Source organism: Mycteria americana, chromosome 20 (genome assembly GCF_035582795.1).
Source record: "Mycteria americana isolate JAX WOST 10 ecotype Jacksonville Zoo and Gardens chromosome 20, USCA_MyAme_1.0, whole genome shotgun sequence".
In the NCBI taxonomy this organism is placed as follows: Eukaryota; Metazoa; Chordata; class Aves; order Ciconiiformes; family Ciconiidae; genus Mycteria; species Mycteria americana.
The window spans coordinates 2,848,823-2,860,899 of NC_134384.1; the positions used below are offsets into that span (position 1 = coordinate 2,848,823).

At 50.8% G+C, this 12,077-nt stretch overlaps 1 protein-coding gene across 1 annotated transcript; it reads left to right on the forward strand.

The window, feature by feature from the left end:
* Nucleotides 1–215: 215 nt before the first annotated feature.
* On the forward strand, nucleotides 216–10,010 carry RAB29 (RAB29, member RAS oncogene family). The gene is made up of 5 exons (XM_075521565.1): nucleotides 216–375; nucleotides 2,477–2,548; nucleotides 4,319–4,500; nucleotides 5,664–5,785; nucleotides 6,463–10,010. The coding sequence occupies exons 1-5, from the start codon at nucleotides 252–254 to the stop codon at nucleotides 6,578–6,580; spliced, it is 618 nt and encodes a 205-aa protein (XP_075377680.1). The 5' UTR covers nucleotides 216–251; the 3' UTR covers nucleotides 6,581–10,010.
* The last annotated feature ends 2,067 nt before the right edge of the window (nucleotides 10,011–12,077 follow it).

The window sequence follows — 12,077 nt, forward strand, 5'->3', positions numbered from 1 at the left end:
AGGGCAGGGGCTGGGGGTGCAGGGGTGCATGGGGTGGGGTCTGTGGATGCATGGTGCAGGGGTGCATGGGGCAGGGCGCTGGGTGCGGGGGTGCAGAGGGCAGGGTGCCGGCAGGCAGGGGCAGGTCCCGGCAGCGCGGACTACAGGTCCCGGCAGCCCCGCTGCAGGTTCCGCCGCTGCCTCCACCTGACCCTCACATGACCGCGCCGGGCGGCGCCGGGGCCGGGGCCGGGGCCGGGGCCGGGGCCGGGATGGGGCAGCGCGATCGCATGTTCAAGGTGCTGGTGGTGGGGGACGCCACGGTGGGGAAGACGTCGCTGGTGCAGCGCTACGCCAACGACAGCTTCAACCGGCACTACAAGTCCACGGTGGGAGGTGAGCGGGGCCCGGCGGGGCCGTGCAGGGGCCCGGCCCGGAGGGGCCTCTCCCGAGGGCCGGTACCGGCGGCTGCCGGGCGGACAGGCTGTCCTCTGCTTTGCAAAGCGAGCGCTGGCCGTGGCGGCCTGGTCTGCGGTTTAGGTGCTGTTGTAAAAGCGCGGCGCGGTCCCTTCGGCTTAAAGGCGGCTGGAGACGCCCGGTAACGGTGGCGTTGGGGGCTGCCCAGCTCCCCTCGCTGGCAGGCCGCCGTGGGAAGCTCGCTCCTCGCCTTCCCTGCGGGCACGGAAGGAAGAATTGGCAAAAGGAACGACCGCCCGCCCGTCGGGGCTGAGGGCGTTTTGCAGCTCCTGGAGCAGCTCTGGGGAGCAGCTCCCGTGTGCCGGCAGCCCCTGCTCTGAGCCCCCCCCCCTCGACACACGAGTGACTCTGTCACCCTTCACGGCCGGCTCGGGGTGCCCCATCCCTCCCCCCCCGGGGACAGCCACCCCCAGGAGCTTTAACCTGGAGAGTTTGAGATGCCGGGCTCAGCTCTTTCCAGCGAAAACAAGACCAGCCTTGTTCTGACATTTATTTAGCAGCACGAAACCGCCGCTGAAGCATCGGCAGCGCTCTGGAAAGATGATGGGGGATACAACAGCTTTGTAACGAGGAGGCTGGGAATGACATTAGGCGGGATTGGTGGTTCTTTGCTTAACATCAGGGTAAATGAATAACCTACGAGGAGCGGGAGGTGCCAAGGCTTTACCCAGTAAATCTCCCCGAGGACCCAGAACAGCCAGGGCAGAGCACAACTGCTCAAACCTTTTGTCGTGAATCGCGAGGGGATGAATTCGAAGTTGAAAACACCGGAGAGCCACGTCCCACCAGGGCAGAGTGCTCGGGCTGCGCCCGCGCTTGTCACTCCCAGCAGTAAGAGATGCAGACGTTTTTCTTTTTCTTTTTCTTTTTTTTTTTGACTTTTTTTAAAAAGAGTTATTGGCTTCAATAAGTTCCAGCCCTGCGAGCGTGGCTGGCAGCGTAGCTGGGCAGTTTTCCCCCTGCAGTGAAAACCTGATGCGTTGTCATCTGAGAAAAACGCCGTGTTTCCCCTTTCTGCTCTCTGCACCGCAGCAGCTGAGGTGTAGGTGCTGGTAAGCGGTGGGTGCGAAGGCGACACGGGCCCCACGTACCAGCGGCTGAACGGTTTAGGCAGCGCAGAACAAAGACAGGCAACAGCAGCAAATCTAGCATTTTACTGGCATGTAGAGTCTGGCGAGGGAAGCTTTCCTTATAGCTCTCCAAGTAATAAGGTTTCCAGTATCCTTTTGTTTGCCTGTCGTTATTCAGGGTTACGTGCTGGAGGAATTCTTACTCCTGAGCATTTTAATTTCTGCTTCCTTAGCTCTTGGTTAGTGTCACTAGTGCTGGTGTTACAACTCCAGGGATCAGGAACGAGTGTCTGAGCTCCCTGCCGCAAATGGGGAGTTGTGCATGGGATGGTTACAAACCCCGGGGGTCCAGGATTCTGAAAAGCTCCGTGATTTGGGGGAGTGGTGTCCACCCAGCGCTGCGTTGGCTGGAAAAATTCCACCTTGCCCGTCCTCCTTCCCAAAGAATTGCAGAGCAGCATCTCTGCCGCCGTTTGCGAGGGCTTCGACAGCAGACCTGCCAGGCTGGGCTTCGCAAGACGGGGAGGAGCGCTGCTCCATTCGTTGTGTTGTTTAACTCTCTAATCTGAAGTTCAGGAAGAACTAGAAGCCCAGCGTAACATCCCGGGGAGGGATGAGATGCTGACTGCGCGCTTGACTTCTGCTTATTTGAAGGCATTTTGTGTGCGTGTGGTCATCCCCTCTGCGGGGTGTGGAGCGGACGGTGTGTGGAGCCCTCTGGATTTAACACTTATTTTGCAGCTTTCTGCGATGGAGGAGAGGGGACAGCGCTTGCAGACGCTCCTGGTCTGTGTCTGCTCTGTGCTGGTGTGGGTGGTGGTCCAGTACAAACTGCCGAGGCTGTGAAAGTGGTTGCTGGGTTGGCCTGTGCTGGGAAATGGCGAGAGGCTTCGGAGGAACAAGCCCCATGGCCCCTAATTGTGTTTCCTTTCTTTCTGGGGATTCTCTAGTGGATTTTGCTCTGAAGGTGGTCCAGTGGTCGGAATCGGAGACAGTACGACTTCAGCTCTGGGACATTGCAGGTATGTTCTCGTGAACCACAAAGCTGCTCAGCAGCAGAATTTAAAGCTCTCAATGGCTGGGCCCTTTTTTTCTTTTTTTTCCCCTTTCTTTTTCTTTCTTTCAATAGGAGTCTGCTACAAAAATAAATCCTAAAAGTCTGTGGATCCAAGGGGCAGGACTGCTCTGGTTTGCAGTAGTAATTTAAATATGTAATCAAAAGCCCATCTGCAAAGAACGCAGCAGTGCAGATGATAAATCCTATCGAGCCTTTCTTTCCAATTTCAAAGCCAGAGCAGAGTGAATGGGGAAACAGGCTCATTTGTAGCTGGATATGTAGCTTCTCAGCTCCGAGTCTTCTGTCAAAATCCCGATTTCTGGCGTGATAGCCAGGAAGGCCTGATCCTTGGGTCTAAGCGTGGAGCAGCTCCACTGACCTCGGGCTGCTGGGATCAGGAGCGGGGCTGGGAAGTTGCGATCTGGTTGCTCGGTGACCTGTGTGAGCAGAGCCGGCGGATCCCTCGGGAGCAGTCATGGCAAGAGGAGACCGTTGGGTGCCCCCGAGGTGGTGGGGCTGGGTCGGGAGTGGGGCACGCTCTGGGGCACAGCGTTACATGCAGTGAAGCGGAGTGAGCAGCACCCGCTGCCCGGAGAGGTGCAGAGAAACGCGGTTCCCAAATCTCCTTAGCAGCAGCAGACCAAGGACGGGCCGGTGCAGCAGCGTCTCTAAAATGGCACCTCTGGATCTAGAGGGGTGAGAAAAACAGGGTTGTGGTTTCCTCCAGTTTCACTGCTCAGAGACGTGCATCTGGAATGCTTAAAAAGAAAACAGGAAGGAGAAGTTTGCAGCAAGAGGATTGCAGCAAGAATCTGATTTCAATTTCAGCCCCGAAAAGGCGTTTAGGATTTGGAAAGCAGAGGGGCCACGCTGGTCACGGTGCTCTTGTGCCCCGAGCAGAAGGGGATGCACGCACCGATAGTCCCTGCTGCATCGCCTTCCACCTCCAGAGGTGTGCAAAGAAGGTCAGATGCTTTGAGGTAACTCAAAGTGCCCAGTTCTTGATGGCTTCAGAGCGAAAAGCCTGTTGACCAGCTATGGGGCTGCATGGGAGCCCACAGTGAAATCTCTCCTGTGTCAGAAATGCTGGTTTTCACCGTGCCGCTGACCCGTGTGATCCGATGTGAATGCTTTGTGGCGCGTCCCGTCTACACAAGTACAATCAAACCATGCGGCAGCGCCGCGGCGTTACTCTCTGGGTGCAGTTTTGGTCGTACAGGCAGGCCATAAGGTTTAAACAGTAATAACGGCGTATGTGAGTTGTGGTGCTTTCTGTTTAGTATCGAATTTTTCTCTCCGGAGAGCCTGGTCTGTAACGCTGTGCCCACAGCGGGCAGCAGCACAAGTCCACGCTGGTGGCACGGTCCTGCCGGAGCGGGGACGGCTGGTGGTGGCCAGGCACCCGGCTGCTGGCGGGATTCTGCTCGGGGGGAGGTGAATGTGTGGTCGGGGACACTGAATGTAAATTGTTACACGGGGAGTAATGCAAGTATTTCTGGGACATCTGAGTGTCTGGGTCAGGATCAAGAGCTCCCCAGTTTGTTCCAGTTCTGTCGCTGCATTGCTGAGGTGCCCCAGGCAGGACGCATCTCAATGCGGGATTTCCTCATTATTTAAGTGGAGATTTTTAGTGTCAGCTCAGAAAATGATGTACCACGATGAGCATCTTATTTGCGTGAACAAATCTAAAAATGGTAACTGGGGGGGGGATTTGTTTTTCCTTTTGATCCCGAAGGGCAGGAACGCTTCACATCCATGACCCGGCTGTACTACAGGGAGGCGTCAGCCTGCGTTATCATGTTTGATGTCACCAACATCAGCACGTTCAGCAACAGCCAGAAGTGGAAGCAAGATTTGGACAGCAAGCTCATGCTGCCAGATGGGAACCCCGTGCCTTGCCTACTGCTGGCTAACAAAGTGAGCAGCTCTGGACGCGCTCTGTGTGTTTGTGTGTGCGCACGGGAGTCCAAAATGGAAGGAGACCCCGCTAGCACTAAGCCTTGCCCAGGGTTGTCCCATAGCCTGTGATCTTTTTAATCCTTTCCTGAACTCTTCTTAAATTTTCTTTCTCTAGCAAGGGTTCTCCTCCTTAACTAGGACGCTGGTAGGACTTAACGCGTGGATGGCACTAAGGAGATGTTAGCAACTGCTCTGTCCTAGGATGCAGTGCCTCGTGCTGTGCTGTCAGAGCTCGCGCTCTGTAGCTCCTGGATTAAAAAGCTTTGCTTTTTCTTTTTTGGTCTTTAACTTGCAGTAGCCTGGGAAGGTTGTGTGTGACGCTGCAGGTAAAGTTTCTGTTCAGAGCTGCCAGAGGGATGTTTAATTTTCATTTGGATGCAGTGTCAAGTTTCACTGTGTAGATTGGTTGCTGTCTTTTAATGATTTGTATTTCTTTCATTAAAAACTACCTTTATGTTCTTCATGTGCCAACGTCAGCTCAGCAGCCCTTTCCAGATTCAGTTTGAGACTTGCCTGGTTTGAGAGAGCCTAAAACTGGAGATGACTCAAAAACGTGATGGGTGGGCAGGAGAGCGGCTTTTCTTCTCCACTTCTTCACAAATAATGCTTTCCCCCGATAGCTGTTTTAAGGTAACAATTTTGCCTGCATTAGGGAAATCTGTGTGACTGTACGCGCTGCAGTCGCGCTAATACAAGCTGTTACGGGACAGGTTTTCTCGCTGCCCCGTCGTACATCCCACTGGCATCAGCGTGGCTGCCTCAGTGGCACCAGCCCAGTAACGTTTCCTTGCTGCCGAGAGGCCGGGCAAATTTTGGATGAGTGACAACGCTTTCTTGTCCTGTGCTGGATGAACCTCCATTCCATGCATCCTTGACTGAGGTGTGTCAGCATCTCAGATGAGATAAATCTATTGCTGCTTGCAACATCCCATTAAGAACCTTGCCCTAAGAACTCTCTATCAGCTTGCGATCTGGGAGATGTGAAGGGCTGACCCTTCCTGCTGCCTGCCTGCTGCCTGCCTGCACACAGGCAGTAAATGGCTGGGGGGGGGGGGGAGAATTCCCCTCCCAGCTTAAAAATTAAAAGGCTAAACTTAAACCGACCGATTCTTGTTTTACAGTGCGACCTTTCCCCATGGGCAGTGACAAGAGACGAAGTGGATCGGTTCAGCAAAGAAAATGGCTTTTCTGGTTGGGTGGAGACGTCTGTCAAGGAAAACAAGAATATTAATGAGTCCATGAGGTAGGCACAATGACTGGTGATACATCTAAGAGTTAATTCCCTCTTTCAGACACGGCCGTCTTTGAGGTGAGGGGAGATGCTGTCAGTAAGTAACAAATAGCAGCAATAATACGCAAGTAAATCTCCCGAAGGGAAAGTGAATTCTGAAAGGTCAGAAGTTTTTCTCTCCTTGGTTGAGCTCTGACATGCTTTTGGCAACAGAAATTCTTTGAACGATACCAGGGATGTTTTTTCATATGCTGGCCTCTACCAGGAGGATGGGACTTCTTGTGCAAAGCTATTAGAAATTCTTTTGTGATGCACCAATCCTTGGATGGAGAATTTGGCCTTTTCTGGGTATTTGCAGCTGATCTTGAGCTTGGGCAGTTGGTACCTAGGAAGCCTGTTGCTGTGTCCCAGTCCTAAACTGGGCCCGAGGTGGGTGGTTGCAGTAGGCGTTGTTAGTTATCCGGTCACTGCAGAGTCTTCTGATGCTGCCAGGTACTAGCAGCCATGCTGTTGTCCGTGCTATGGGGTTCCTTAACCTGGTGGTTTAGTCATTAAAGTTCTGGAGTTTTGTGTCCCTCTAGAATGAATTGCTATTTCTTTTTTGTACTGCTGAAAAACTGTGTGGCCCAATGCTGCTTGTTTAAAAAAAAAAACCCAAGCAAACACACTCACATATGTTTGTCTTCTAGAGTCCTGATTGAAAAGATGATGTCCTCATCCACTGGTGATGGAAGTTCCTCTGCTGCCGGGAGTGGGGATTATATTAACATAAAAGAGACAGCCCCGCCAGGCTGGGCTTGCTGTTAGCTGCACTGACTGCACCATCTGCCTTGGGTCTAGCAGCAACGTCCTTTTATTATTATCGTGATCATTTTTTCTTAAACTGGCTGTCACTGTTTTTTGGGTTTGTTTTTTTTTTTACATGATCGTGAACTGCCTTCTGTTTAGTGCATATTCGTTCTCAGTAGAGCATCGCTACAATGACTTTGAGTGAGGAGTGGAAAGAGAGGAGTGAGAAGATTCCTCTTTCTTCTAGTGTAGCAGCAACTGGGAGCTCTGCTGCCAGTAATGTAGCACGGTCCGTGTTCAAGCACATGGCTTGGATTAATATTTTTTTTTTTAATTTTGAGCACTTCATCTTCTGACATGTGATGGCCTGCCTCAGGCAGGGCGAAGGATGTCGAAGGTATGTTTTTAATATTGTTGCACCTTTTATTCCCCACCACCTGCATCCACCATACACAGAGGCACCAGTCCAAAGCATTACAGTGACCTTCACTCGATGCACGCAGAGTTCAAGCGGTCTCTCTGTGCCTGTGGATTCCCCGTGTGGGATTACAGCAAACTCTTTATTTCATGCTCTGGGACTACATACCTCTGCTTACGTGTGCTGGAGACCAACACATCTCATCGTTGCCACTTACTATCCTTAAGATGTGAAGCCAGATGTGGATTAGCACGGTGTCCCACGTAACCAGACCTGTAAAATTATCAGTGTGAATTTGAGAAATGGTGTAGCACAGCCCTTACGTACGTGTATGCTGACTGGGGTGCTTAACAGCAGAGACCTCGGATTTTTGTCAGAATCGCCCAGTTGCCTTCTGTTCGTTCCTTCTCACTCACCCTCTGTCTAGCACAATCCGACGTATTCTGTTCTGCTGCCACTTTATTAGGGCACCGAGAGCTGAATGAGGAATAGGTTGTAAACTCCTTTGTGCGACAGAACAACAGTCCTTTTCACTTTTAGAACACCCTGTATCCGACCATCTCAAATAGCTTTGCAATTGCCGATGAATTGCCTTCCCACAATTATTCTGTAGCGATGAGTGAATTTGGTAGCAGGGATGGTGCAGGAAAGGCAGCTCTCTGAAAGCCTGCCTGCTGGTTTTAGTGGTGCAAGGGGGAAGCAAAGAGAAGTCTTTGCAGGACAAAAGGAAATGAAGAGAACCGCTCCCCACTTGCCTTTTGATGCCCGCCTTCCCTAGCATATCCCCAGGTACTCGTTGTTGAGAACGGTTCTTGCCAACAACAACAAAAAATGGGTAAAAGCGTACTGGATGGTTATCTCAGGAGAGTTAATAGGAAACTCGGTCTGTAGGGCTGGGGCTGTATAGCGTCGCACGCATTTTATATAAGCATGCGATGTTATAGAATTGTCTTGCCCGTGTTTTAGGTTAGGATTGGAACAAGCGGTCTTCAATAACGTTTTTCCCTTCTCGGGTAGTTTAATTTGAAAGCAGGACTATAAATTGGTTTGTCCCGATTCCTGCTGAATTAGGACTGCTTTTCTTTGGCAAAGTATTCCTTCTGTCTGTCTTTTCTTACTTTATATAATCTGTGGAGGGAGAAGGTGGTAAGAACAGGAACTGATTGCCTTCACTAAGCACAAAAAATTCTGAGTTTTCATTCTCTGGAGTTGAAAAGGATTGATAAGTAAACAGTAAGGGCTGAGAAATTTAGAACTAGTATTGTGTTCCGCTGTTTTAATTAAAAGCTAAAATGTCTGGGCTAGGATTCTGTTGTGCAAATATTGCCAAATTTGGTTTTATAGGCGCTTAAATATACCCTTTTCTGCGCCGTTGGATTCACTGTAGAAACATGTGAAACATGTAGAACTGGTTAGCAACAAAATTGAACTGTCTTGCTGAATTTTACTTCCTAAACACTGTGTTAAAAAAAATATATTTTTAAAAATCCTATAAATATTTCTAGTTCTTTATGGAACATGGGGAGAAGGGTCTAATTTTTTAAAGGCTCTGTCACAAAGCCATTAAGATTCATGTGTTATTTATTGATTTCTGTATATGTGCCTCAAAGCCTTTCAGCAAAGAGGTCGTGTTAGAGCCGTCCTTAGAGATGGAGAAACCGAGGCACGCAGTGGAAGTCTCTGCCCAGGACCAACTAACTGCTCGAGTCAGTAAGAGCTTGGCATTGAAAGGAAAATTTCGAATTCCTGTTTCGATGGCCTAGCTGCTAGCAGGAAATCATCTTTATACCTTTTGCATCTTGCAGGAAAGCATCTTTATACCTTTTGCATGGCAGTTGGATATGTACCAGCGCCTCTTTGGTGTCTGGACCTCTTAATCTGGACCTTCTTCATCAGTGCCTCTCAGAAACAAGCCAAAAGTCAAAGGAAGATCTTTGAAGGGTTATTATACATCATTTCTGTTCTGCCCAGTGGTTTCCGGCACTGGTGTATGCCTTGGGTTTTTTTTTTCCCACACTGCTTACTGCTTGTTAACATCTTAATAGACACAGTAGACAACTGTTGAAAAACAAGCCTGCACAACAGAAACAGTCGTTGCTTGAGCTCAGTGTAAAAACCCAACCAGACAGGAAAACGATTTTACTGTGCAGATGTGTGTGTTTTTTCAGAGCTTGCTCTGTGGCACACAGGGTGCTTAAAAAGGCAAAGCAAAACAAAAAAAACCCCCTTGATTTAGTCCTGTAAAACAAACTTATTCAAAAACCCCACCTAAACACACTCTTTGCTGGGATAGGCAGTGTGTAAGGAACGGTTGCCTGTGAAATTGATTGTGCCCAGCTTGGGCTAGCTGAAATAATTCTTGTTTTTAAAACAACTGAAAGGGAAAAGACAACGTGAGCGAAGCAGTTTCTAAGAAGTATTTTAAACAAAGATAAGTCTCGTTCATGCAGACCGATTAAAAACTTGACTCTTTCAAATATGAATCAAAAAGCCTCGTCTTTACTCTGATGAACGGTGCTTCACCGGTGTCTTTGTCAGGAACGACCTGTTTTGAAAATGAAGGCACTTGATTTTCCCTTCTGCAATGCCTGCTTTGACTCCGTACTCTGTGTGCGACTCTGGGCCAGCTGTACCTATTTCACTCTTCCACACGTTGTTTCTCATTCCTATAACATTAATTTGTGGTCATGGGACTCAAAACCACATGAAGTTTAATGGTGTATTTTATACATTCATCACAGCACACTGTGGGTCCACATAGCTGGAAATTTTTACTGCAGTAGAATTTGAACTCGTGAGGGTAGACTATAGTTCAGAAATAAGTCAACAATATCAAAACTTAGCCTTTTTTTTTTTTTTTTTGAACCGCTTGCAGTTACACAAAGTATTTGAGAGACAGGGTTCTGATAACTGTAAAGTTGCAGTATTATGTTTATATAAACAGAAGAAACTGCTGGGAGGTTTTCTCCATATCAATCAGTAACTAATGCAGTATTGCAAAAGTTTGAAATAAAAGTTTGACATCGCTTGTGTAGTAGTTGTTGTTGTTGTTTTCCTCTCTCAACAGTCCTAACAAGTGGGTTCACAAGTTCAAACTAGAAATAGTCTTGCTGTCAATAATAGGGTACGTATAAAGCGTGCAGTGTGAACTGCCCTGCGTTGCCAGCAAAACAAATTAGATCCTTTTCACTGAAACATCTCGCTGTCTCAATTATTGTAGTCTTATTGACCTACAAGCGGGACGTAAGCATGCAAAACTTTCGCATCTGAGTCAGTCACAGTGGCTTTTAATCCAATATATCCAGCTAAGAGGAGAAAGAAAAGAATTCCTTGATGTGGTTGGTTGTTAATACGCCTTCCTCCTTATGGCTCATTAATTCACACAGTGTATTTTGGGGCTGGCTATGCAGGCAGGCAGTTGCTCTGAATGCCCTTTTCTTTTCTGATCAGCTTGATTTTCATGAGTATTGACTTGCACGAAGGACAGGGCACATCTGAATTGATCAGAAAAATGGCAGTAATTCCAAAGGAGACAAATTAAGCTCAAGCAAGGCATTAAATGAACTCAAATTACTCCTATAATTAGGTAAAAGCTGACCATATTTGTATTGTCAAACCAGTCTTCTCAGATAACTCATATAAAAAAATGGTTTTAAGTACTGTTTTTAATAAAACTGAGGAATATGTCTCTCTCAAGATTCAAGTGCAAAGCGCAAGTGACTTGCTATTGCAGAAGCTGCCGTGTTAATGGGCTGTGGGATACATGTTATTTTTCCATGGCAAAAGCAGCTCCTTTTCTAAACAAAATGAGTAATTGGGGGTTTCTAGGGAATTTAAAGAATCCAAAACCTTCCCTGGACTTTGCATAAGTTGTGCATGTTCTTCATATCTGCTGACTAGTACAGGGAAAATGGTACTGAAATCAGTACCAGTAATATAATCTACACCTGCTGAAATTTATTTCCTGCATTTCTTCATGAAAGTGTTTCACACCGAATCTAGGGCTGATCAGTGTACCAAAAAAAAAAAAAAAAAGTGATGCGCTGCAAAAATATGGAAGTATGTCGATTTATGTTAAATCCCAGGGCACAACATCGTCTGCCGTGGGATGGGGCCTGACCGCAGAGGTATGGGAGTATGCATGAAGGATGCAGCAAATGCAGCGGAATTTCACGCGGTCCCTGTGCCCCGGACCGGCTGTAAACCGCCCCGGGCAGGTCTGTGCCGGCCGCGGGGCCGGCGGGGCCCGGAGCTTTCCCCGTTTGTGTATTCCTCCCCGGCAGACCCCTCTGAAGTCTGGCCCTGAATGGCGGCACGCTTACATGACAAAGGGCCGCCACAAGAGGAAGGGCGCTGGGATCGCCCTCTCGGGCCCTAACCTCCCTTCCTAAGCCGCGATAAGCACGGCGCACCTTGAGGGCACGCCAGGCCCAGGGCCGGACCCCAGCCCCGCGGGGCCACCCCGCGCCGGGCCGCTCTGAGGGGAGCCGGCGGGCTGCGCAGCCCTGCGGGCCCCACCCGTGGGGAGGCGTGGGCCGGGCCCTGAGGCCACGGGGCTGCGCGGGCCCCCGTGGGGCACGCAGCGGGGCCGCAGGGGCCGGGCAGCCGCGGGAGGGCACCGCCAGGCCGGCGGCGCTGCCGGGCGGGCCCGGGGGCGGCGCTGCGGGGCCCTCGACGCCCCCGGGGCCGCTGCGAGGCGGCGCGCCGCTTCCCCACGTTTTCCCTCCAAAACCACGCCAGGCCCCGCGCGGCGAATCTGCGGGTCGGGCCCCGCGGCCCCGCCGGCTCCCGTGCGCCGCGGGGAAAATCCGGGCCGGGTACCGGCGGTGGCAGCGTGGGCCCGGTGGGGCGGGACGGAGCGGCCCGGCGCGGGGCGGCGGCGCGGGGGCGCCGGGAGCCGGTGGCGAATCTGCCGGCAGCGCCGCGGCCCGCTCTGTCGCTCACAGCAGCTTGAGCGTGTGGGGCGTCCTCGCCCCCCTCCCCTCCCCGCGGGGAAAGTGGGCAGGGCCTGCCCGCCGTGATGGTTCGAACTAGCCAATGGGACGCGGCGAGCCGCCCGTCGCGGCCAATGAGCGGGGGAGGAGGTGGTGCCAGCGG